The sequence below is a fragment of the Elaeis guineensis genome, chromosome 3 (genome assembly GCF_000442705.2).
Source record: "Elaeis guineensis isolate ETL-2024a chromosome 3, EG11, whole genome shotgun sequence".
Classification (NCBI taxonomy): Eukaryota; Viridiplantae; Streptophyta; class Magnoliopsida; order Arecales; family Arecaceae; genus Elaeis; species Elaeis guineensis.
In genome coordinates, this window is record NC_025995.2 from 114,565,736 (window position 1) to 114,593,222 (window position 27,487).

Genomic DNA, 27,487 nt, shown 5'->3' on the forward strand with positions numbered 1-27,487 from the left:
TCCCCTCATCGTCTGGTCGTCGGAAACGAGCACCTGCAAGAGAAGTCCACACTGATCGGAGATGCCTCCGACGGGGACCCTCCGACGATCAAGTCAGAGAAAAGACTAGGCAACAGTGGAAAAGAATCAAGGGCTCGATGGGGGAGGGCCAGAGCGAGAGAGAGAGAGAGCTCAGAGGCTTCAAAAAAACCTCCTCCAACACTATTGCCTTCTCTGTTTTATAGTAGAGCGCGGCGTGGTCCCGCCATTAATGGCGCAGACAACCGGAGAGTTGTCAAATCACCGAAGACTGTCAGAGTCACCGTGGACTGACAAGTCGCCGTGGGCTGTCAAATCACTAGGGCTGACCTGTGTCCCTAGCAGGATGATGCCCCCAGGACGGTCACGTCGCATGTCCTTGTCAGGACAGCAGCCCATAGCAGTCATACGACGTTTGGGGGAGCTGACCGACCATACGTCGGCATTCGACTGCAGGGCGTTGGGTGAAGATTCGGGGACACCGTCGGCTAGTTTGGCGCATTGTGGGAGTCGGACGTCGGCTGCCACCCCCGCCCGACAGTGGGTCGGTAATCTGGGCTTCGCCGCTCGGCTAGTCGGGAACAGAACGGATCTGCCCGACCGGCACACCTTCGGTCAGATAATGTCGGTGGCTATTATCGGCAGTCGTCGGTCGGTGCGGTCGGTAGAGTCGGATGTCAGTCGGACAGGTCCGAAGGTGAGTCGGCGTAAATGGGGTCGGTCGGTATATCCCAACAGTTGCCCCCCCACTCCTGAGTCGGATGTCGTGCTGGCCAGCATTCCCGCGTGGGCGACGGCTTCGGGCGAAAGGAGTGGATATCCATCACATCATGCTCCGACTCTGGTGACCGTACCAATGATCGGCCCGGCGTCAGACATCTCATTGGTGTCAGACGTCCCATTGGCGTCAGATATTCCATTGGTGTCAGACGTCCCATTGGTGTCAGAGGTCCCATTGGGAACAGAAACTGTCGTTTTCGCTGTCTCCTCAGGAATGCAAACCGCCGTCGGTTAGTGAATCCTGAGACGCAGTTTTTCTGCCACATGGCAGAGGGCCATTGGGCCGAACCTGTTCAGGCGGATGGAGGCGACGTGGCTTGATCTGGGGCAGGTGCATCGAATCGTCGAACCGAGGGAAGACCCAGATGCTGCCACGTGTCAAGATTCGGGAGACCCTTGTTGGGCGTGCTCTCATCCCGACCATCGAGGGGCACTATATATACAGGATCACCTGTATCCAAAACTCTACTTTTCACAGCCCTGTTGCTAAGACTCTGGTTGAGTGGTCCCCCAGTTCCAAGTTCCAGGTAGTTGTGCCTGTCTCCCTCCTCGAGAAGCTTTCTTTCAGATTTCTATCTCCTTGCATCTTTTGTTTCCTTCGCTTCTTTTAGACTTTCTTTCTTCTTCTTCTTCTTCATCCTCCGACCTCGGTTCTAGCATCATGGCCAGAACCTCTCCACGAGGAAGTCAGTCGGGGAATCCGACTGACAACTCACGGTCGACCCCGGAGATGGAGGTTTCTTCACTTTCGGGGGCAAACGTCGAACGGCTCAGGGAGCAATATAGTATCCCGGAGCAGTTCGAGCTCTTCGCCCCTGGGGCTGAGGGTCGGGTTAACAACCCACCTCCGGGCCAGGTGGCCTTCTATATCGAGGACCTTCGGGCAAGTCTTTGTTTTTCGATTTCGGAGTTCGTTCGAAACGTCTTGGATTACTACGGGCTTTGTCCGGTGCAACTGGCGCCGAACTCAGTTCGGCTGGTAATCAGTTTCATCTTGCTGTGTCGGCTTTTGCCGACCTATCATCGTATTTCTCTCTTTCGGGCATTCTTTGTCCTCCGACCCCACCCGAAGGCCCGAGGGTGGTGGTTCTTCAACCCCTGGAAGGGTCTCTCGTTTATCACTGGTCTTCCATCGTCAATCCACGGATGGAAGAACCAATTTTTTTTTGCTTCTTCTCCGCTTCCTTGGGGGTTCCCTTCCTGCTGGGGGACCCCCGGACTCAGCCGAATGAGAACAGTCGGGTGGAGGATGGGGACCGAAAGGACTTCCACCGACTGAAGGATATCTCGGTGCCGAAGCAGAGGGAGCTCGTCACCAAGCAAGCTCTGTACGACGTCGGCCTAAGCTCGGTATCTCGTTTAGGTACATCTCGGTCTATCATTTTTTATCTTTTTTCTCTGTCATTGGACTGGTGCTGATCCTCTGTTAAAATTGTAGGCATGCCACCGAGGGTGAGGCTGACGGATGCCGACATTCGACAACATGCGGTGAGGAAGAGGCCGACTATCGGGGTCGGGCCCTCGCGACCTCCTAAGAGGCCTCAGACAGCATCGCCAACCAACCCTGCCGCGACTGGAGCACAGCCCGACCCCGCATTGGGCTGTGAGCCAGTTATTGCACTGTCGGTGCCGACGATGCCTCCCGAAGCATCGCCCAAGGAACAGGCGGCTGAGGGAGCAGCCGAAGGTGTGTCGGCTGCACAGCCCACAGAAGAAGTTCGGGCCGAAACACGCGGGCCCGAACAACCTGCGCCGGCGGCCGTTACGGCCTCGGGAGGGACCCAGTCGAGCTCGAGCCTCCCATCTTTTTCTGACTTTAGGGTCTAGGCGACCGAACGAGGGAAGGCCCCGATGGCGCCAGGCGACGACAGAAGGTCGACTGGCCGTGCCGCATCATCCGACGTCCAACTTCCTAAAGGAGCGTCGGCCCTGGCCAACCATGATTTGGTCAGGATGTTATGTCAGACGACCATCCTCCCGGCCGACCGGGAGATCATGAAGAATTGGTGGGTGTCCGACATGCTTTCTTCCTTCTACCCGACCATGATCCAGGTGAGCTTCTCTCCTTCACTTTTCATTTTCATCGTTGTCTTCTATCAGTTCGGTCTTCTGTCGATCGGCTTGTTATTTGCGGTTGATTTATAATATGTCCGAGCTGGAGGCCGGGTATTAGAGGTTCGGCAATTTTCAAGTGGCCTGGAAGAATAGGGCCGAGGCCGTCGAGGCCGAGAAGGCGACAATGGTCGAGCAGCTAAAGCAGTCGGTCGACCGTGAGGCCCGACTCGAGGAGGAGATCTCCCGCCTTACCGATGCCCTGGTGGCCTCGGGGGCCGAACTACAGTCGACTCGTGAGGAAGTCAAACGAAAGTCCCGTACCGCTCTCCGACTACAGCGTGAGCGGGATGGTTGCGTCGGTGAGCTCAAAGCCGAGTGCGAGCAACTCCGGGTGAGTCTGGAGAATCTCGCCAAGGTCGAGGAGAATTTATCCATCGCTCAAGCCAACGCAGACATAGCGAAGGCGGAGTCGGCGAGGGAGGCTCTAGGTCGGGCGGTGGAGGACTTCCGCGGCTCCGACGAATATCGCGAGGAGCTCCTGGAGAGTGGCTTCTCTTCGTATCGAGTGGGGTACGAGGACGCCCGGGAGGCAGTCCGGGGCCTGTATCCGGAGCTTGATCTCAGCAGCATCGTTCCCCCAAGGTCGGAGGGCCAAGCCGCGGAAGAGGTGGCCGACCCGACGTCGGAAGATCACACTATCGTGGAGGAAGCCGTTCTGGATCAGGTTACCGAAGGTGAGGCAGCTCCGACCCCCGATGCTACTCTGGCCCGAGCGGCCACGCCAATCGCCCCCGAACTTCTCCCGGTTGAAGATGTTGACTCCGACGAGTAGTCGGAGCATCTTTTGTTCTTGCTCTTACTTAGTGTACTTGTAATCGGACTTCGACCCAATTTTGTAAATTCAGTTTATACTTGAATGAAATTGAGAATTTTTCAATTTTTTTTTCTTTATGTATCCTGAAATGTATCTTGGAATGTATGTTTCATCGAAACGCCCTCGAGCGTATAAGTCGTAGGCTTGACATACCTTGTTAGGACGTTCGGTAAGATCCCGAGTAGTTAGCTGAGATAGTCGGTAGCACGTGCCACGGTAAAGGCAGAGCGAGCTCCGATTATAGATCGGCATCCTGACTGTCGTACGATCTGATAGTCGAGAGTCTAAGTCGAGCGTCCGTTGCCCAGACCTGAGTCGGGCATGTTTGTCGAGTCGGATGTCGACCGACCTTCGGGCATAGCTCTTTGACCCGATCATCCCGTAGAGTCTGAATTGTGTCCGACGTATTCGGTTAAGATAACGATGACAAGTCGGTCATTCGTTGTCCGATTCTTTGTCGGGCGTATACGTCACGATGTGTGATAAATGATGGTAAGCCGAATATCCTTCGACCGATCGTGACCTGGTCGGTATGTCGCAAACGCGACGTTGGTCGCGTTGGCATTTTGCCTTTTTTGGCCGGAGCCAAGTCGGCAAGTTAGCCAGTCGTCTTGCTCGAGAGTTGACTGTGGAAGGAGCGTGGCTTCAACTTAAGGGGATTTCATCGCCATCGCCATCGCCGGCCTTCCACCAACGTAGATATATCGGTTCTCGTAAGAGTCCGACGCATCATCGGCGATCGGGCCGTAGATTTTTGACGGAACGTTGGGCCCAAGTCGGGGCTCGTACTACTGGTGAGCGTCGGCCCACAATCGGAGAGCCGAAATTCTAGACTCTGAGGTTTTGAAACTGAGTTTGTATTTCGAACAAGGGCACACAGGGTTCACTGGTAATACAATCTCAGGTTGTCGGCGTTCCAAGTCTGGAGAACGGCCATTCCTTCTAGAGTCTCCAGTCGGTAGGCTCCCGACCTGTAGGTGTCCGCTATCTTGTAGGGTCCTTCCCAGTTCGGAGATAATTTTTCTTGGTCTAGAGACTTCGAAACCTCCACCTTCCTTAAGACCAAGTCTCCAGATCTGAAAAACTTCGGCTTAACCTTAGCATTATAGTATCGGGCCACTCTTTGCCGGTAGGAAGCCATGCGGAGCTGAGTCTCGTGTCGGAGTTCGGGTAGGAGGTCCAAGTCGGCTCTTCGATACTTAGAGTTGTCCGGCTCGCAGTACTGCTCAACTCTAGTCGATGGTAGCCTGATCTCGAGTGAGATCATCGCCTCTGTCCCATAGGCCAAGCTGAAAGAAGATTCTCCGATCGGGACACGGGGCGTCGTTCGATATGCCCACAGGATGGAATTCAATTCTTCAACCCAGAGGCCTTTGGCTTCATTCAATCGGGTCTTCAGTCCATGCAGAATGGTTTGGTTGGTTACTTTGACCTCGCTGTTGGACTGTGGATGCTCGATCGAGGTTAGCCTGTGCGCGATATGAAATCTCGCACAGAACTCTCGAAAGTCTCGATTGTCGAATTGTCATCCATTGTCGGTGATAATAGTGTGCGGTAGTTCGAACCTGAAGATGATAGACTTCTGAATGAAGTCTTCCATCTTTCGCTCGGTGATTTGTGCCACAGGTTTGACTTCCACCCACTTAGTAAAGTAGTCGATTGCGATGACTATGAATTTTTTTTAGCCAGATGCCGGAGGGAAAGGATCGAGTATGTCGATTCTCCACTAGGCGAAGGGCCATGGGGCGACAATGGGAGTGATTTGGTTGGCGGATCGGTGTTGTATGTTAGCGTACCTCTGACACGGCTCACACCTCCGAACCAACTCAGCCACATCCTTTCTTATGGTGGGCCAGTAGTAACCCTGCCGTAGGACCTTGTAGTCCAAGGACTTGCCCCCCAAGTGATTTCTACAGATCCCTTCATGCACCTCTCTGAGTGCGTAGTCCGCGTCAGTCGGTCCCAGGCACCTCAGCAAGGGAAGGGAGAACGACCTTTTGTAGAGTTGGCCGTCCATCATTATGTATTGGGAGGCCGTCCATCAGAGTCGTTTGGCTTCCGCGAGGTCTTCAGGGCTGGTTCCGTCGGTCAGATACTGAACGATCGAATCCATCCAGTTCAGCTCGATCGCCAATTACAGCACCTCCTCGGCCCTATCGATGTTCGATTGCTCGAGACTCTCCACAAGTATCCGACCCAAAGTGTCGTAGGCAGACGTCGCAAGCCTAGAGAGTGCGTCGGCCCGAGCGTTCTCCGATCTGAGAATGTGGGAGATCTCGAAATACTTGAGGTGTGCCACGAGATCTCTCACCTTCTGAAAATATTTTGCCATGGTCGAGTCCCGCACCTCAAATTCGTCTTTACTTGTCCTACGATCAGCTGAGAGTCGGAAAAGATTCTAAGGCTGTCGATCCCGAGCTCCTTCACTACTCTCAAGCCAGCGAGGAGCGCCTCGTACTCGGCTTGATTATTGGAGGTTTTGAAGTCGAATCGAAGGGCGTACTCGGTAACCACTCCCTCTGAGTTGGTGAGCAGGAACCCGACCCCGCTCCCTCGAGCGTTGGAAGCTCCATCGATGTGCAACACCTAGGTAGACCCGAGGTCAGGTTCGAAGATTGCAGCCTTTTTGGAGCTCCCGCCTTCTGATCCTTGGTCGGTTGTCGGGCACTCCGCAATAAAGTCGGCCAAAACCTGTGCTTTCAAAGCAGGCTGCAGTCGGTACTGAATGTCGAACTCACTCAGCTTCACCGCTCATTTCGCCAGTCGTCCTGATGTATCGGGGCGACGCAAAATCGTCCTCAGGGGCTGGTCGGTGAGGACCACGATAGCGTGCACTTGGAAATACGGACGGAGTCGTTGTGCAGACACGATCAAGGTGAATATCATTTTCTCTGCCTTTGAATATCGAGCTTCAGGTTCGTAGAGTACTTTGCTGGTGTAGTATATGGACTGGTAAATTCGGCTCTCATTCTCCCGGACAAGCACCGAGCTAACCGCCTCTGGAGAGGTTGCCAAGTAGAGGTACAGCATTTCTCCGATTTCTGACTTTACAAGCAGTGGCTGGGAGGCCAGATATCTCTTCAGATCCTCGAAGGCCTGTCGGCACTCGTCCGGCCAAGAGAAGTCCTTCGCCTGCCTCAAAATTTTGAAGAACGGAAGGCATCTCTCAGTCGATCGAGAGATGAATCGACTGAGCGCGATGATCCTTCCGTTAAGCTGCTGTGCCTCCTTTTTGGTGTCTAGGTGCCGCATGTCGATGATCGCCTTTATCTTCTCGGGGTTGGCCTCAATTCCTCGTTGAAAAATAAGAAATCCGAGGAACTTCTCTGAAGTCACTCCGAAGGCGCACTTAGTCGGATTCAGCCTCATCCGATGTCGTCGAAGAGTGCGAAAAGTTTCTTCGAGATCTTGGACATGATCTGAAGTCTGCGCGCTCTTCACCAGCATATCGTCCACGTATACCTCCATGTTGCATCCGATTTGATCTTTGAAGACCTTATTGATGAGTCGCTGGTAGGTGGCTCCGACATTTTTCAGTCCGAAGGGCATTACTCTGTAGCAGTAAAGGCCCTTAGCGGTCACGAAGGCTGTATGCTCCTCGTCTTCGGGTGCCATACGAATCTGATTGTATCCGACAAAGGCATCCATGAAGCTGAGCAATCGATGGCCGGACGTCGCATCTACCAACTGATCGATTTTCGAAAGTGGAAAGCTATCCTTTGGGCAGGCACGATTCAAGTCGGTATAGTCGATGCAGATCCTCCACCTTCCGTTGGATTTTTTCACCATGACAACATTGGCGAGCCAGTCGGAATACGTGGTTTCTCTGATAAAGCCCGTCTCGAGTAGCTTGTCCACCTCCTCATCGATAGCCTTCTGTCTTTTGAGAGCAAAAGATCGCTTCTTCTGCCTCACCGACCTCATTCCAGGGTTAATGTTGAGTCGGTGAGTCATCGTCTCCGGGGGGATGCCGGACATATCTGCTGCCGACCAAGCGAATACGTCGATATTGACCTTCAACAGCTCTATTAGCTGTCGTTGCTCAAGGTCGGATAATTGGGATCCGACCCAAACCACTCGTTTGGGATTCTCCGCTATCGGGATGGAAACCAGCTGTTCGGCCGGTTCGCCCCGTTCTTCCTCTCTCCGTTGGTCCAACTTGTCGACCGTCAGGGAGTCCTTCACTTCATTACTTCGAGCAGAGATTTGGAAGCATCGTCGAGTGAGCTGTTGATCCCCGCGCATCTCCCCGACTCCACTTTTGGTCGGAAACCGAACCAGCAGGTGGTAGGTCGAGACTATCGCTCTGAGGGTGTTTAGTCCAGATCTTCCAAGTATGGCGTTGTAGGCCGAAGGTACTTGGACGACCGCAAAGATTAGGTGGACGGTACTTTGTCGTGGTTTGATTCCGGCTGTCACGGAAAGAATAATTTCTCCTTCCATCGTGACAGCATCTCCAGCGAAACCTACTAGGGGTGCAGAGACTCTCTCGAGCCGATCAGCCGACAGTCGCATTCAAGAGAAGATCGAGTAGAACAAAATATTAGTCGAACTTTCATTATCAACAAGGATTCTTCTTACATCATAATTTGCTATTATTGCCGAGACAACAACAACATCGTCATGGGGAGTTTGGATTCTCCGAGCATCTTCATCTGTAAAAATAATTACATCATCTTGACGCGGCTTCTTCGTCGACTTCCCTCCAGCAGTCGTCCCCCGGTCCAGTCGTTTGGAGATCATGTTGATGACCCCGGTCGTGGGCTGGTTGTTCGCTGTCTCTTCAGTCGGTTGGGGTCGTCGGTTGGGGACGGATCGAGTCGGCGGTTTTCTTCGAAATTTTTCGAGATACCCTCGGCGTATGAGGGCCTCGATTTTATCCTTGAGTTGGATGCATTGTTCAGTGTTGTGGCCGTGGCCCTGATGAAATCGACAGTACTTTTGTCGCTCGAGGCCCTTTGCCTTCAAAGGCAGAGGTCGTCGTAAATATTTTTCTCCTTCGATCTCCATCAAAATCTACACACGAGGAGCAGAGAGAAGAGTATAGGAGTCATACCTATGACGCATCGGCCTCAGGCTCCGCTGCCGGGGCGATCTCGGGCTCTGTCGCCGGAGCGAGACCTGTTTGTCAGTCGGAGGCCCGCTAGGCTCAGCAGGAACCCGACCTTTCCTTCGCTTCTCCTTCGGGCCCTTAGTCTCAGTCAGGCGCCGGTCGGAAGCTCCTTCGTCTGCGCGCATGTATTTGTACGCGCGCTCCAGCAGTTCGACATATGTCCGGAGGAGGATCTTGTTCAAGAAGTATGTAAATCGGGACCCCCTCAGCCCCCTCTTCATGGCCGAGATAGCCATGTCTTCGTTGAGGTCCTGAACCTCAAGCGTGGCTGCGTTGAATCGCATCATGAAGTGTCGGAGCGTCTCATTTTCTTCCTGCTTGAGGGAGAAAAGGTTGTCCGAGATTCATGGCGGCTTTCGATTTTTACTGAAATGGGTCACGAAAGTATGCTCGAGCTATCCGAAGGAGTGGATGCTTCCTGAGCGGAGGTCGGAGTACCAGGTCCTGGCAGCTTTACGAAGTGTGGCGGGGAAGCCGATGCAGAGAAGGGCATCGGTTGCCCCTTGGATCGTCATGAGAGCCTTGTAGCTCTCCAGATGGTCAACTGGGTCGGTGGAGCCGTCGTAAGGCTCCACATGAGGCATCTTGAACCGACTAGGAATTGGCTCGTTAAGGATGAGTCGGGAGAGAGGTTGGGCGGTCTGGAAGTCGACGTCGTTCGAAGACTTCTGTCCGTCCGCCTGGAGCTGGACAAGCCGATGGTCGATTTCTTCGAACCTACGTTCGTAGTCGTCGATCCGTCGGTGTTAGGAGACCCCAGGGGTCGAGTCTCCCAATGAATCTGAGAGGGAGGCGGATGGTGTCCGCGGCCGCTTCTCCTTCTTCACTTGCTCCAGCTGGGAAGGAGAGGGTCATCGGACCGGTGGGTGTCACGCCGTGGCCGCCTCTCCCCTTCTCAGTGGGAGTGCTGAGACGGCTGCTCCTGGGGTGGAGACGGAGACCGACGCGGGCATCGGCGGCTGCTCCTGGACGGCATCGGGTGCGCCGTCGGTTGCCCCACCGGCGAGTGTGGCAACCGAATTGGTTGTTGTTGAAGATTCTTGACTACATTCGTCAGCACAGTCATCTGCCGCACGATCGCCGCGATCTGCACGTCCGTGGTCACCACAGGATGCGGAGAGCTGGGTTCCGCCATGGAGGGTGGAGGAGAGGCCTCTTCCCAACGGGAAGAGTGCCTCGCCGATCCAGTGGCTCTCGATCGCTGAGTCCTGGTTCTTGTCATCTCGAAAGGATTTTTCAAGCTCTGTGGAGGTCGTGATCCCCTCACCTGGCACGCCAAACCTGTTGCGGCCAATCCCCTCGTCGCCTGATCGTCAGGAACGAGCACCTGCAAGAGAAGTCCACACTGACCTGAGATGCCTCTGGCGGGAACCCTCCGACGGTCAAGTCAAAGAGGAGACTAGGCAACAGTGGAAAAGAATCAGGGGCTCGGTGGGAGAGGGCCAGAGCGAGAGAGAGAGAGAGCTCAGGGGCTTCGAAAAAATCTCCTCCAACACTGTTGTCTTTCCCGTTTTATAATAGAGCGCGGCGTGGTCCCGTCATTAATGACGCAGACAACCGAGGAGTTGTCAAATCATCGGAGGCTGTCAGAATCACCGCAGATTGACAAGTCACCGTGGGCTGTCAAATCACTGGGACTGACCTGTGTCCTTGGCAGGACGATGCCTCCAGGACGATCACGTCGCATGTCCTTGTCAGGACAGCAGCCCATAGCAGTCGTACGGTGTTTGGGGGAACTGACCGACCATACGTCGGCATTCGGCTGCGGGGCGTTGGGTGAAAACTCGGGGACACCGTCGGCTGGTTTGGCGCATTGCGGGAGTCGAACGTCGGCTGTCACTCCCGTTCGATAGTAGATCGGTAATCTGGGCTCCGCCGCTCAGCTAGTCGGGAACAGAACGGGTCTGTTCGATCGGCACACCTTCGGTCGGATAATGTCGATGGTTACTATCGGCAGTCGTCGGTCGGTACGATCGGTAGAATCGGACATCGATCTAACAGATCTGAAAATGAGTCGATGTAAAAAGAGTCGGTCGGTATATCCCAACAAGCTTCATAAAAAATTTTGATAGATCTAGCATCCCCTGGTCAAGAAAAAAATTAGAGGTGAGGAGACTGTCGTTTGAACTTTGAAATTGCGGACGCTGAAGGGAGAGTCTCTTCATTATTTTATCTTGCAATAGAACATTATTTTTGGCAAGTAAAAATTTAATAATAATAATTATTATATGTATATATTATTATCAAGTCTTATGATTACGGAGTTCCGGGCAAAACAGGTAATGGACGGTACATACGGGCTGGTAGCCTGGGACCAGTGGCGAAACTCTTAATCTGTTGCACGAATGGCCCGGGTAAAAAGTGATCCGTCTCGGTCAGTGGTCAGGCCAGTACTATAATTTATAAAGAAATCGAGTATTAGAAAGGGCCCCGTCAAACCCATGCCTGCCGTTCATCATTATCATCAGCAACAACCATGTCGCCATTATTACCCTGGTCGGCAGATAGAGATTCCTCTCCGTTTCTATTTATTTTATTTAATCATCGTATACGGTATATCCTCCACCACCACTATATAAAACTCCTCCCCCTCGTTTCTTTGTTTCTTTCTCCGATTTCTCGCCGAGCCGCGTTTGGAGAAGAGGGTCCAAGAACTACCCCCGGTATTATCTCTCCCCCTCTCTCTTTGTCGTGTCGATTTTTTCTTTGCTCTGCTTCTAATCATTGAATCGGCGTTGGACGTTGAGGGATTGCAGTCTTCGGCCATGGCTTCAAAGAGGATCTTGAAGGAACTGAAGGATCTCCAGAAAGATCCACCCACGTCTTGCAGCGCAGGTATGTCGGATCTTGACTCTGATTTCCCATCCTTTAGGCGATCGTTTCTTTTTTGTCTGGTTCCACAGATCGGTTCGATTTTAGATCTGGATTCTTGAAATCCAAGTCTTGTTTGATCTTCTTGTGAAATCCTTGGATTTTAGGTTCGAATGTGGAAAATAAGACCTTTAATGAGATGTTTTCCTTCTATGAAAGGCGGTCGGCAGAGCGCAGGGTGATCTTAAATGTTATTTATCTTTTTATGCAGTTGATGTTGTGATTGAATTCGACCGATGGGAAAAAAAATGTTTCCTATGGGTTAGTGGTCAACCTTGTGACTGAATTTGCTCAAATGAAGATTTTTCCCCAAGCTGTTCACGTAGTTGATCTTGTGATCGAACTGAAGCGATGGCCAAATTTTTCTTTTGGGCATGATATGTTTTCTGATGTTACATAATCTTTTCATGCAGTCGATATTGCGATCAAATTTTCTCCACGGGGAAAACGTTTATTTTTCCCCTGAGGATTGAAGGAGTCATGTGATGTGTAGGATGAATTTAGGGGGGCAATTCTGTGAGTTACATGGATATTTTAACGAGATATCGGGTAATACTATAGTTTTGTATGTCAAAGTTGGTGTACATGAGATGTACCTACTGTTATTTTGAGCTACTCTCCATCAGGAGTAATGTCAAGCACTTACCAAATACCAATTGTGGGATCCAAATATGATATTATGCCTTCGTGGATATAGCGTGCTTTTCTTGGCAGGCTTACATTTAATCATCCCATTTTTAGAAAAGGTATAATTCTATAACATTAACACATTAGCCATATTTGTTCCTGCAGTCTGGAACCTTCTCTCCTTCACTTATTTGTCTCTTTATGGTGTTTCAGGTTGGAAAAAAATTGTATGGTTTCAAAAATTGCCTAGCAATTTAAATAAAGGTACCACATGCTGTATGTTTCATTCTTGCAATGCAGCAGCAATGTACATGAGCCAAGATTGTCTTTCTGTCATTCTCATTAAGATATATGTGCGCCTTTTGAGGGAGGTTGCATTTAGAGAAGACATCATTTGGGTAAAAATCCTTGTATTTGATAGAAAAATACATATAGAGAACATGTTTCTTAAGTTTTTTTAATTCTGACACCATGGTCATCATGGTGGTGGCCAAGCCATAGAGGAACCAAGATCCTGGTTTATCCTGGCTGAGATATAATGCCAGAAAATTCTGACAAAAGAAGATAATCTGAGACCTCTGGCATTATATATTGGAATATTGGCCAATATAGTAACACCAAGATCAACTATCTTATTAAGGTATTGATTATAAGATGGTAACAAATTCTAGATCATTATATTCATATTTTTTGTGTCTTGGGATATATTGATTTATGTTGATCAAGGGCATGGTATTGATGAGTGCCTAATATCAATAGAAACAGACACTCAGCTGAGATGAAAACCTGGATCACTGTCCATTCTGTTAATGTTGCTGTATTTTTTTTATATTTGTCATATATGATATATATTATTTCTTATAAAGATACGTGAAGACTGAAAAAATAAGTCATCAAATGGCATCTATTGGTGAAAGACTAGTAGTACCCTTGCTTACTATCATTTTTAACTGCTTCATTGCTCTCGCACCTCTATCTACTCTCCTTCAACCCCCTCCATGCCGTTTGTGCAAAAATAAGTTTGACTTTTTCTTTTTTTCTTTTAATTTTTTTTTAATGTGAGGCATGCAAAATTACAAGAAAAACAAATTAATCTTGATATGACTGTCTTGTATACATTTATTAACAATTCCGCCTGATTTAATGTATTTAGTCATTGTAATTGATCTGATAACAAATGATGTTCGTAATTCAAGCGGTAAAAAAAATCACCCAAACTAGTCATATCCTTTTAAATCCTAGTCAGGCAATGTGTATGATCACCTTCCATTCTTGTAGCAGCAGTTGATTGTTTGTGCAATTAGGTCTGTAATTTTGGAGTATTTATTGGCATAAGCTACTCTTCTATTGAGATGAGTTTTTTATTCTGCTGTTGAGCAGCATTTTGGTGATATGCTACAAGTCAGAGCATACCAGAATAAAATCTCTAATTCAGGCATGGAGTAGTCTCTTCCGATTAACCATAACTTGGCAGTGGTTGAAGTTCAGTCTTTATGTTTTTACATCCTTTTAGATATTATGATGCATGCTGCATAGGTTCTAAGGGATGTGAGTCCCCAGATGCCCAGCAGATTTTTTGAGTATCCATTTTATTTATGACATGAAAAACTTGCAGTGTAGGTCTATCTCATTAATATGTTATGAAAGACTCTACTTGAATCATTTGATTCGTCTTTATTGTCAAAAGCTCGTATTTGATAAAATATATTATTCGGACTTCCGGGCGCTGTGAAATTCTATAGTTTAAAATGTTCTTTACTTGGGGTCTTGGTGAAATTCTATAGTTTAAAATGTTTTTTAACTCCATTGGAACAGGAGGATGAATTGGATGTGAAATATTATTTAGAAGATTCTTATATAAGTGATCTTACTGTTGTATATGGAAAATGTCTGGAGGTTAAAGCCATTTATAGGAGCATGAGGGGTTACAAAAGGGCACCTATTACAGAAGCAGATTTGAAATCTGTTTGTTAATTCTTTAATGTGAATGATAAAGTATAGCAGCCTGAGATATGATTGCCTATTTCGTTGAGTTTATGGATTTATGGACTTGCTTCTGTAAGCTCTCTGTTGTTGCTTAATGGCAAGTGTGTAGCTAGGGAGTATCAGAAGAGATTGTTGGTTTTTGGTTCTTTTTTGAGGGTCTTGGAAGGAGAGAATGGAGGGATGCTTCATGCCATTGATTTGATCCTTTTTCAAGGAACCTAAGAGGGAACCAAGATATGAATGCTCATTATCTTTTAAGAAGCTAAACCTTTCAGTTTGCCATTAACCAGAGTCACTTCATTCTAGAGTTCTTCAAGCAATGTGGAGCATCATCAAACAATTGTGGTCTCCCCTCTCTTTTGGAAATCCAAGCACTCTTGGCATGATTGGAGTATCAACATACTGTAATTGCCTCTCTCTGTACTGATATTGTGGGTCAGGACCAGATTCACTTCATCATTAGAGATCTTCGAGCAGTATTGAATGTTACCTAACAGTTGTTATACCACCTCCTTCGTGGAGACTTAAGTTTAAAATGGATGCTTCTTTGGGGATCCAAGCACCTCACGATAGATGAAGATTCAAGGAATGATAACATCGTATCATAATTATGATCTTTTGGATTGATGTGGCTACTTCTTGTGAATTAGAGGAAAGACACCATTTTTGGGGTAAGGAAATGTGTATAGTCTTTAATGCTTCTTATTGCTTAGGTTGAAGTAAGATATTTTTTTTGGATGGGGTGGAGGTGATAAGCCTATTTGAAAACTTTCCTCTCTGTTTGATGAGATTGCTGACATAGTTATGGAGTTCATTTATCTTTCTCTAGCTGACTATAATTTCATACACCTTATTGCAAAAGGAGGTGTGGCAAGTGCAGATTTGTATGTAGGGATTTCATATTATACTTGTGACACTTCACATTTTTATTTTGATATTTTAACTTGCTCTTTTTTAGTTCTGTTGAAACTAAATAACCAAATATTGATGCATGTTTAATGGGATTAAACTTTTTGCCAGTTCCACAAGTCTTGAAGGGCTGTGCTTTTGCTTATGTTCGCTATGTTATCTATCTTAGAGGCCAACCTGTGCCCACTAATGATATATTTTCTGGTTTATGTTTGATGCCTTAGCATGTCTTTCTTGATTTATTGCCTTTCAAAGGACTGCCAGTATTGAAACACTTGAAATGCAAGGTGCAGTCGTGTATTTCTTAGTTTTGTTAAAATTTGGGGATTCATTGACATTGTTCACTTTACCTCGGAAAAGAAAGGTTTAAAATTCCTTACATAATATATCAGAGGAGCATTATCGTTTCTTCAGCATTCCAACTTGTCATGACTATTAGAAGACGTGCTACACTGTGATCCCTTGTTTAGGAATGCTTTAGATAAGCCAATTGGGTTTCAATCCAATATTATCAAAAGACGTTCAATAATTATAATTGTGGTCTTTTATGTTCAGTTTTGCCCTAATATATCAATTGGGCCGAAGTCCCTAATGTAGCCCCTCAACGTACCCCAAAGGATGCAATTTTTGTGATGTGACATCGAGGCAAGTGCCTGGATGATGGTGAGAGGTGTTGGGGCAAGCAACTCATCGATGCTAGGAGGTCATATTCATGGGGTTTCTCAAGTTTCATATGAGGGTTCCTGTTCAATTTTATGGAAGTTAGAGATTCAAACAAATAAAAAAAACCCTGTTGTTCGTACCCTTTCTTTTTTTGTTAGGCTGATTGGGGTTTTAAGCTAGGAGGGGAACTTGAGGAGAAGAAATACCAAAATATTAAATCAAAAAATACGCACACCTGAAACCCCCTTCTCCCACTCTTTCACAATCCAGTCAGCTATGTAAGAGGTTTTTTCATCTTGTTCTCTCACACTCTTGTTGGATTTCTGCTGTTCCTTTTCTGTTATTCTTGTTAATCTTTTCTTTTTTGTCTGGCTTATTAGTCTGTTTTAGTTGTTGTTTACTTTTATGTTATTTGGCTTCCATTTTCTTTGTTTTCTTTTAGCCTTCTTATTTTGATTTTTGCTTTTCTGATTTAGATCCTCTTCAGTGACTGGAGAGGTCCCTCCTGTCCAATCACTAGCTGTTCTGCAATACATGGATGATTGGTGATTTGAGCTGGACATGGCCAGTTGTTCTGCTCTATTTGTTTATCTTTTCTTTTCTACTTTGTTCTTCCTTTATCATTATTACAATCTATATAAGTAGGTCAAATCAAGGAGTTACAATATGAAGATGTTGATACCAAAGCTATCAATGTTGATGGATTCTCACATGGCTAGCTGTTCAATTAACAGAACTGTTGAATTCACTATGTATTTTGGAATCTAATGTATTCATAACTGCTTAAAATTAAAGTTTTAAATCCCGTGAGATGGGGCTATCTTGATTTTTTCATGGAACGGGACGTATCGCCGTCCCATCCCATCCCGACACTTGGGACAGAGGATGTCCCAAGACGTCCCTATCGGAATGCTGGGACACTAGCGGGACGGCCTGTCCCAATACATGGGATGATACCCCATCCCAATGTCCCATGAGACATCCCGGGATGTCCCGCTGGGACCTAAATCCCCGCTTAAAACAATCTGCAATATTTGGTTCCTATGTGCTGAGCATTAAGATGATCATGATCTGAAGGTTTTTGCTGTTTTATCATGAACTTTCTGACGTCCAGTTGCATGTTTGCAACCCTAATCACAATAGTTTTGTTGACTAAGAGATATCATGATACATCCTTTTAATTGATTTCTGCGTCATCCGGATTTGTTTTGATCATGATGCCTATGGCAACTCTGGTCTTGCATCTGTTCAAGTCCCAAGGTCTGTCAAAGTTTAACCCCACCTAGATTTGGTGCATCGTAATAACCTTTGGCCTGAGCTTGCATCTTATGATTAGCTATCATCTTGTTTTGGCAATCACATGCGGTAACAATTCCTTAACTTGTCAACCATCTTAAGGTTGGTGAGCCAATGCTAGCTTTGTCCATCATTGACTTAGATGCTATCCATATCAGTGAAAGGTGCAAATTGTACGATACCACTTTTGTTTAGCAGAACATGGCACATAAATATCTATCATTGAATCTAACATGGAAATTGCATCACTAGAATAGTGATAATTCTCCGAGCAGGTCACTTGTTGGAGTTTTGCCATATTATATTTCATATTTTCATAAGATGATTTTTATTTGAGGCCAAGCAGGTGCAAGGTTCTCTTATTGTGATCAACCACCAGGAGGATTTTTTTTTTTCCCTTTGTGCATACCTTTCACAATATCCTTACCATTTGGATGCTATTCTAGATCAAGCATTCAAGTTGATTTCCAGTAGCAGACAGTGAGTGCGAAGGTGAGGAATCTTGTTTTTCATCTTACTAAGAATCTTTTACTAAATTGTTAGTTGTTGAGTGTTGGAAGTCAAAGGAGGCATATGCATCTAAGAATGATATGAATGATCCTTCAGTCATCTTTATGCATTGCAGACTAACTTTTCTAAGGATAACATGTTTATTCCCCTTAAATTTTAGGACAACTTTTTGCATTATCCTTCATCCAAAGAAATTATCAGATTGTTGTGTTTTCAACCGAGTCACTAACTAGGAGTCATCTTAGTGATATTTCTTAGCAACTGAAGCTTTCTGACTTTTCTGAACTGCCTGATGTCCTGGTTTTGCTCAAATGAAGATTCCTCTTACTCTCTAATGATCAAAATGGGAAGACTGAAAATGCTTTGTGGAACATGTTGATGGTTTGGGAGGATCATAGTACTATGAAGTTGAACTTATGAGGACCTCAATACCAAGGTTTTGAAATGGTAGTGTTCTTCTATTTCTCAAGTTTCTCCTTCTCTCTTTCACTAATACAAGTTAAATTGATTATTTCTCATAAACCTAGAACAACAAAGTACTTCAGTTGATTCTTGTTTTTTGGGTTTTGTATATTGTGGCTGAGTTGTTCTAAAATTTCAAAGGGATGTGCATGTAGCAATCTTTAGCGGGCCTTTTGTAATTTGTCATTTGCATTTTGTTTACTCATTGTTAAAGCTAATCGTAAACACTTCTTTAATTTTAATGCACATCTCAAAACTTGGTAATGACGAAGACACTATTTATTAATGGAGGAAGCTTCTTATGGTTGGGCCATTAATGACTGTCTGGTCAGTCATCATTGTGAGAATTTGGGAACAGATGATGGGGAGAGGTTTTAAGAGGAGTTATTTTGTTATGTCTCTCACCATCTTATCTTTCAATAGGCTGTGGGAAGCTATTTACAAGATTTGTGAAGGCTAAAGTTTTCATTGTAAGTCATGATGTAATAAATCTAAACGGCAAGTGACAAAATATGAACTTGCATATCCATCAGTTACGATGATCATCAGTTTTTATCGGGATATGGTTTCAGTATCTTCTATGATATGAAGATTTAGGAATGCCAGATTTTGGCTTTCAGTTTAAAGGATATAAACGGCATGAGGTGATTCTTTGTTCTTTGCAGATAAGCAATGGAGATTTTGGTGGGTGGTACCAAGTTGGTTATTTTGCCCATTGCATCTATTGTAGCATCATCTCTGATTTTGCATATCGGTGGCACTACTAAAACTGTCAGCACCCCTATGGATCCTCCTTAGCATTAAGTTCCTTACATTTGGTGTCGTGTATTGATTTTTTTGGTGCACATTAGATTATAAACAGGGAATGCCAAACCGCCCCGAACCAGATGGTTTGAGGTGCGTCGAACTGTATCGATGGCCAATCGGTGTGGTTCGGACATTCGATTTAGAATGCTGGTGAAAACGGAGCGAGAGAGAAGGAAAGAGAGGAGAAGAGAGAGGAGAGGTAAGGAGAGAGAAAGACTGGTGGTGGCTCGTCGAGGTCTTTGAGGCTTCGCAGTCCTCCATGTGAGGAGAGTAGAGAGACAGACAGATAGAGAGGGGGGAGGTAGAGAAATGGAGAGAGGGGAAGGCAGCGGGGAGGCAGTCGGAGGGCTGTCAAGGGGTCGTCATGGCCATCAGATGGCCGAAATCGACACTGGTTCGAAACAGAGGCGACCCACCCCTATTCATCATTTTTTTTAAACACAATTTGCTAGCTTTACTTAATTCATTCTTTTTAATGCGATGCATAGTGGAGCTAGCTATGGGTTTTGAACTTGAGTGTTAAAAACATCAAAAGCCGTTGCCGGCTTTACCATGCATCATGTTAAAAAAAATACGATGAATAGGGCTGGGGGCCGTTCTCGTTTCGAACCCGCGGTGTCTGCAGGGTTTATTTTGGCCATCCAGCAGTCATGGCGGCTATCCGATTAAGTGAAGCCGCAAACTCATTGCCGGCTTCATTGTGCATTGCATTAAAAAAGAAAAAAAGGAATGATCAGAGTTGGGTCGCCCCTATGTCAAACCCGTGGCATATGCGGGTTGATTTCGGCTATTCAATGGCCATGACGATCATACTGTGGCCTTCTAGCAGTCTCTGGTGCCTTCCGCTCCCTCCATTTCTCTCCCTCCCCCCATCTCTCTATATCTCTTTCTCTAATCTTCTTTCGTAGAGGACCATGGAGTTCCGGAGGCCTCGACGGCCCTTCGATGGCCACCATCGGCATCCCTCCCCCCTCTTTTCTATGTCTTCCTCCCCTGTTCTCTCTCATTTTCATGTCAGTTCTAGCCCAATATGGAGGCATGCCAACTTGTACCACCGGCTGGCTGGCACGGAATTCTGGTTTCGAGTCGGCAAATCTTGATTATGGTGTTGTAGTTCTCAGAGGTTCCTCTTCTTTAAGTTGTCCTTTCACATCGGGCCTCCTTGGAAATGAATTCCTTCATGCAAATTCTATAACTAAATGCATTCCTCTAAGGTAAATGTTCCTTCCAAGTTCTGTTGCCGTCTTAGAGGCCACTGCAGTCAACCTCAGGCCATACCTCTTGCTGTATATTTTAACTTGTGACTTATTCTGATCTGAGTCAGGTTTGTGATGGTTCTACTTCTTATATTAGTGTGCCTTTGTCTTAAGCATGCTACCGTTTCCTCTTCCGGCTTTTGCATTATTGGCTTTGTTTTGTTGATCTTTAGGGACTTTTATAAGCTCTCTCCTGAGCTATATGCGTGCATGTACTACAGTGATCTGTTTTTGAGCTGCTTCTCCTTTGTTGTCTCACTGAGGTCGCAATCTTATACTGCGACAACCAGTCCTCATCCCCTAAACACTAGCACATAAAAGGATCCTTGTGATGTGTGCCCACTTTGCCAGACAAAGTTGCCATTAGAATTAACATTTGAGATCATACATAGTTTATGTTCTAGATAATTTGGCTCTCTTCAAACCATTGTTGGATTAGATTCTCATAGGCCTACCAAGGAACACCATAACTCGAATACACAGACAAAAATACAGAAATACGGATCTTCCCCCTTTGGGCATGGTTTCTAATGAAGCAGGTCTTGGCATAAATTTTTCTCTGCAAATGAGACTGGAGCACCTTGCTTGTTAGTTTTTTGTATGGTTTTGTATCAAAGCTGGGTGGTCACTGATGTTGGTTCTTAGGAAAATATCTGATGAAAGCAATCAATATCATAAAGGACAACATTCTGTTTTTGGCTTCTTGAAGTTGTCAAGGATACCAGGTTGTCTACAGGAAAACTTCTCGTATCAATTTATTCATGGTAGTAAGTATCCAGTTCTCCATGTAGGCCAGAGTCATCCATGCCCCCAAACATAAAATTGTCCATAAAATTGTGAGTGCTCCATCGAGTTTTCCAGACTCCAGAGTATTGACAATGCTATCTCTTGCCACAGTCACACCATGCATATCTTTCTGATAAATGACAATTTGTATGACTTATGGCTTGTGTTTTAATATATTTTTGGCAATCTTACATGTTGATGGAGAACAAATGCTGCAAATTAGAAGCAGTTCATGAACTATTGAATACACATGGCACCAAAATTGTAGTCTTTAATGTGCTTGCATGTGCAAAAATCATGCTTTGTGTTAGAAATGTAAAGGCTCACGAAATTTGAGATTTTGTCAATATAGTCATCTTCGATTCTAATATCATTATGATAGGTTGAAATTGGATTTGCTCTTATTTGTAATGCGGAATACCATGTAAGAGGCAGAATTGCATTTCTATGAAATGTTTCTAGATGTAATTTTCATTTATACATGCAGCAAAAAAAAAATTGGACTCCAGTGCAGTAGGTCACATCTTAGTATTTATCTGTAGGAAGCTGCTGCATTTCCCAAGAATCCTAAGCAAGGTGTAAACCTGGTTTTTGTGTCCAAAATGCCGACTTGCTTCGTTGGCGGTTCAAAAAATATACCATGAATTAAAACATTTCTGGAGAGATAAAGCCTCTTCCTTCACCAATTTTGTCACAAATTCTTTTGAAAATTCTATCACCATGGACCTTGATGGCAATCAAATACTTCTTTCTATCCTGTTACGTGATAAATCCACTAGTATAATAAAAGTGAGTTGAGAATAAGTTAATATAACTTGCTGCTGAAGCTGTTCTTGTTTGCTGTTCAAGTCAACATACTGAATCATGTTTTTGTGGTGAAAGCAATTTGTAATTGTTTCTGGTATAAATTGTATGTTTATGCCTTTAACAGGACCTGTGGCAGAAGATATGTTTCACTGGCAAGCAACAATTATGGGTCCGCCAGATAGTCCTTATGCTGGGGGCGTCTTTCTAGTTACCATCCACTTCCCTCCAGACTATCCATTCAAGCCACCTAAGGTACTGAAACACTGATAATTTTGATATAATGAAATGAAGCTTCTTGTTTATATCATGTTTCTCTAAAATACCTTTCTTTTTGTTCTTTTTCTTTTTTTCTTTTTTTTTTTAAAGTTTTGAAGACTGTAATTTGTCAAATAAATTTGTATATTATTTGAACTGATCTGTCTTCAATCCCATATGTCAGTAACTAAACTTATCGCATTGTCCCATGTTGGTATTGGCTTAATTAACTAAACTAATTGTAGATACAAGCTTATTTCTGGATCTGGTTTTCATTAGCAACTGTGACTTGTTTTGTCCTTGATTTACATTGTTCTTAGTGCCATCTTGTGCTTTTCACTGGTATGTATAACATGTTGTAATCTATGCTTATGCTTTATTGTCCTTTGAGAGGTTCAATGATAGATGATTTGGGGTTTGTTGGTATTATTATTTTTTTATTATTGTGAGGAGTTGAATTGCCACTTTGAGAGACCTTTGAGCAGTTAGCTTTGGAGTCGAGCACTTCAGGGATAAGTCTTTATAAGTTGAGTCCCTTTAACAAGCATATATGAAGATTATTATTCTTAAGGTAGTGGGTAGATATCGTTTAGGTGGATTACAAGGTGAAAATTGTGAGTAGATTTTCTTTTTCTTTTTCTTTTTTGCGGCCAAAAAAGGTTCTCCATGATATAGCCTCAAGGCTTTGATGTGGTTGTGGTATTATGACTTTCTTGTGCAACTTGCTTGTTTATAGCTCACTGGGCTACTCTTTTTTACAGCACTAGAGAATTATATCAAGACCTTTTATTCAATGAATGCAAGGTTCACGGACTCGATATTGGAATTCATGCCGGCCGGCCAGTGGTACGGGTATGTATCGGTTGGCCGGTGGTACAGGTATGTATCGATTGGCCGGTGGTACGGGTATGTATCGGATCGGACTGGCGCGAATCGACACATAGAAAGGAAGCGAATCGGGAGGAAAAGAGAGAGAAATAGAGAGGGAGGGAGGAAGAAAGAAGAGGGAGGGGAAGCCATCAAAGAGGCTATCGGACGGCCTCTGGCTGGCCGTTAGACGGCGCGCGGTCCACGCATGCGGCGCCTCGGGCATGAAACAGGGGCGACGCCCCTGTTTCAGGAGTTTTTTTTTAAAAAATCCGAAACAATATGAAGCCGGCAATGGGTTTGTCTGCTTCACTTAATTGCTAACTTCACTTAAGTGAGGCCGACAAATTCATGGCTGGCTTCACTATTTTTGAATTTTTTTAAAAAAAGTTAAGTAATGCCAGTAAATTGAGTGCCAGCTTCACTATTCATCGTCCTTTTTAAAAAAAAGATGATGAAAGAATAGGGACGGTAGCCTCTGTTCCGCGGTCATGCATTCGTCCCCGCAGTTTTCGCTGCTCGTTGTCCCCGACGGCCACCCATCAAGCTCCGGTGGCCCGTCCGCCGACTGTGCTTCCCTCCGATACGTCGCCCACCTCTCTTTCTTGCTTGTTTAAAAGTCCTATTGGGTGATGGTCGAGCCACGGAGGCTTCTGCGGCCCTCCGACGGCTGCAGCGAACCACCGACGGCGTCTACTCTCTCTCCTCCTCTCTCTCTCCTCCTCTCTTTCTCTCTCGGCACTAGCGTGTGCTGTTTTCCAAACCGGAACCGTCCCAGTTCTTTATCGGTCCGGTTCGGGTGTGATTCGGCACACCCGAACCGTCTGATTCGGGATGGTTTTGAAAACTTTGAATGGATGTATTGCCTTGAAGCTTCTTGGAGAACTTTCTATTCTTGCTCAGATGCAGGTAATAGAAAAGTGATCAGTGAGCAGCAAAGTTCACAATTCTGCAAAATTTGGTTGAAATTTGTCCTTAAATTTCTAAATATCAACCAAATTCATAGCTTTTCCTGCATTATCTAAATCATGTTTATCAGAAAATAAGGTTATGAATATTTTAAAATCTGCTCAAATAATTGAAAATCAAACTCTTTTATATCATATATTATGGTTCTATATTTTCATTGTCATATCAAACTAATTTAGAAAAGTCCTCCATAGATGATCTCTGACAATTCTATCTGTCAAATTCTTTTATTGAATGTTGTAGCTGTAGAAACCAATTTGGAATGTTATGTACTAAGTAGAGCAAAATGAGTATGATAGATTTGTTACTGATAGATTTGCCTCTATTTTGATGTATAGTCCAATTCTAATATACTACCCTCATTTTTTTTTTCCATTTTGTTTCATCTTCCTTTCATTGTTAGCGGACCAATATGTATTGATTTTCTAAGTATGCCTTTTTTAAGGAAATAGAATGTTTTGTGAATCTAATTCCCTGCCTTGATAATGCATATATAAGTACATGGTTGCAGAATAGATATCCCGGCACCTACTTCCTCTATTTATCTGTTTTGTAGTGGGTATGACTTCGACCATCCCCGTTGCCTGTGGATTAGAAAGGGAATCAGAATTTTTTGTTTCAAGACGCTTCAATACTTCTGGTTTTCACCTTCATATGCTAATGGAAATGCCACTGTTATACAAAAACATCATCCTTTGAGGAGGCATCATCCTGATTCCTGAAATGATTCCCTCATGGGAAAATCTACAAGAAAAATAGATATATGAGGAAAAATTAGAAAGTATAGTGTACATCATCCTTTGTTTAGATCATTCTTCTAGGCTAGTCTCCTTGACACTGATTAGTGTCGCTGACCTTTACCTGAAGGTTATGTTTACTAGACGTATGTTGATTTCCCCATGTTGCCAGTTGTATAAAGCTTAACCTCAATAGGTGACTTAGATCTTGTTGCTTGATTCATTGGTTCATGTGATTGAAGTATGACAACTAACAGGCCATATCACTCCTGCACGAGGTGCATAGATTCATTGTGGAGTTGAATGTGGATATTGTCAATCAACTGTTGGTAGAGAAGTGCTTTGGATGTCCCTTCTATTTGTTTCTTTGGTAAGTATTAAACTTAACTATAAGCAGTGTTGTGCTAGTCCAGTGGGGTGATTAAGGATGCCACAGATGGACTGGACAGCATTAGCTCATGTGCAGGCATGCTAACTATCGTCCACCTTGTGTGGAAATGCTTATTATTTTGCTCATTTCACCATTACTTAATTTCTTCTCTACAAGTTGAAAAGCATTTGTTATTACTTTTAATATAGCCGCCTTCCTTTTCACCAAAAAAAAAAAAAAAACTTTTAATATAGCCAAGACAATAACCATGGCAACTAGAGTTGCATTTTTTGCCTAGTTGTGATTCCTCACAGAGCACTTGCATGTGCATATTTAGATGGTTGTGTGCTTTCAGATTGAGATTGAAGCTTCCTTGTTGCATACCTTTGAAGCAAAATGAAAATAACTCTTAAAAAAAAGCTGCAGATGGAAAAGTCTTTACCTTTTTGAAGGTTAGTGAAGTACTTCAGTGGTTGGCATGAAATGATCATGGAATCTTTCTTTCATAGGCAAAATTTACTGGGGATATAACTCTGAAAAATGTCGAACCTTCATGGAACAAACATATCATCAAAGCAGGAAGTCAATGGTGGGAATTCTATTTTGCTGGTTATGGTGTTGTAGTCAACAGGCAATTACCTTTACATGATCATTCAAGACATGAACACTGACACAGGTATTTAACTGGTTTGGAAGTCTGTCTTTGAGGACGAACCTTGGTCAGCCTCAGCATTTGGTAAATTGAGATCTGTTGCCTAAACAAGAAATATTCTCTTTCTTGCTTTCATGAAGCAGGTGCGCAAGGTATTGCCATAGGTGTATCTTGAGAATGATGTCTCGAATTGCATAGCGAGAGGTTGATAAATGATGGATCACAAATGAAACAGGAAACTCTTATAGGCATATAATCTGGTCCCTCTTTAATAACCAAATCCAAGCTATTCAGGTATTACAATTTACTACTATAATTGTATAATTTCATAAAATGATGATGGCCCTTTAATCAATATGAACTCTCCACCTTCAGTGTGAGCTAACTACAGCCTTACCCCAGAATACACTATATTCGTTATGCAAAATAAGTAACAAAGAAAAGAAAAGGGAAAGAGCCTTAAATAATATATCTGAGCAACGATATCTTGCATCCTTTCTATGATTAGGGATAACTTGTTTGATCGTGTGCTTTGAAATTTGATATTTTACTAAGGTGAATTTGTTAACTGTTGTGTGGCACAGTTGTGATGTAATATAAGTCATGGTCACGAACTGAATGTTTAAAATTGATCGCTGTGATTCCTTGAGTCTCACTTGTGTGGATTGCACAGGTAGCATTCAGGACAAAGGTCTTCCATCCCAATATTAACAGCAATGGAAGCATTTGCCTTGACATATTGAAGGAGCAATGGAGCCCTGCATTAACCATTTCCAAGGTTTTTGTCTTTTCTTCCATGGTTTCTAGTTGTTTTACATCCAGACAGGACTACAGCTTCATCAGAATAAGACTAGGATATTGCTCCTATAATATCCTTGTGCCATTATATTTTACTGGTATTTGAATGGTATTATACTTAAGTCCTAGATTTCCCAAATATTTGTCAGATTTCCCTCTTGTTGCCTGTTGGATTGTCATTTCTTGTTTCATTCTTTATATTCTTTCCTGTGTCTCCCTTTTATCTGATAAGCTGGTAGGAGTCCACGCATATCTGATCTCAACCAGTATTCATGGACAGGTACGCACATATCACGTAACATGCCTGTAATGGCATCTATAATTCTCAAGGCTGCTTTTTTTATTTTTATATAGATCTTTGTGTATCATGGCGTCCGATAAGATCATCCAGCAGGTCCCTTGTTCAGAAAATACGGTGGAAGTGGGAGGGTTGGCCAGCCAGACAAGCAATTAATCGTAGTTTTTGGGGATAAGAAAAAACTTTTTCCAATGTGATTTACCTTATCCTAGAAACTAGTGATGGTTGCTAATCCAATTCCCCTGGTTCAGCTTCCACCACCCAGCTTTGACGATATTTTCAGGAAAGTGCCCTGACAGAGCGATAAGATTTGCTTGCATTGAAAAGAGACCCCTTTGCAGCTCACATTGGTCCGCTTTAGAATGGCATTCTAAAACCAAACATCATCTAACCAGCTGAACTAATCCAATGATGCCATGAATGTTGATATGGTTATTCATATTTGCTACTTTCAGGTACTGCTTTCAATCTGTTCTCTGTTGACAGACCCAAACCCCGATGATCCGTTGGTTCCAGAGATTGCACATATGTACAAGACGGATAGGAACAAGTATGAGACTACCGCGAGGAGCTGGACCCAGAAATATGCAATGGGTTAGCCATACAGAGAGTGGAGATCATCAAGGCTGTTTTCCTCTGTATCACTTATGTTTTATCCACTGAAGGACCAGGAAAGCCTCCTTTATGCAATGCACAAAACGAAGAGAATACTTATTTGTTC

At 44.7% G+C, this 27,487-nt stretch overlaps 1 protein-coding gene across 4 annotated transcripts; it reads left to right on the top strand.

Annotated features, from left to right (window-relative positions):
• Positions 1–27,487, top strand: LOC140856613 (ubiquitin-conjugating enzyme E2 10). 4 transcript variants are annotated; one of them, XM_073254521.1, is made up of 6 exons: positions 11,347–11,503; positions 11,597–11,675; positions 12,552–12,602; positions 21,945–22,072; positions 26,344–26,448; positions 27,222–27,487. In XM_073254521.1, exons 2-6 carry the CDS (start codon positions 11,606–11,608, stop codon positions 27,363–27,365), a joined length of 498 nt encoding a protein of 165 aa, XP_073110622.1. In that variant the 5' UTR covers positions 11,347–11,503; positions 11,597–11,605; the 3' UTR covers positions 27,366–27,487. The 4 variants fall into 4 exon arrangements, 3 of the variants coding, with proteins under 3 accessions (XP_073110624.1, XP_073110622.1, XP_073110623.1); XM_073254523.1 differs by lacking the exon at positions 26,344–26,448 and having other exon boundaries at positions 11,344–11,503; XM_073254522.1 differs by lacking the exon at positions 12,552–12,602 and having other exon boundaries at positions 11,349–11,503.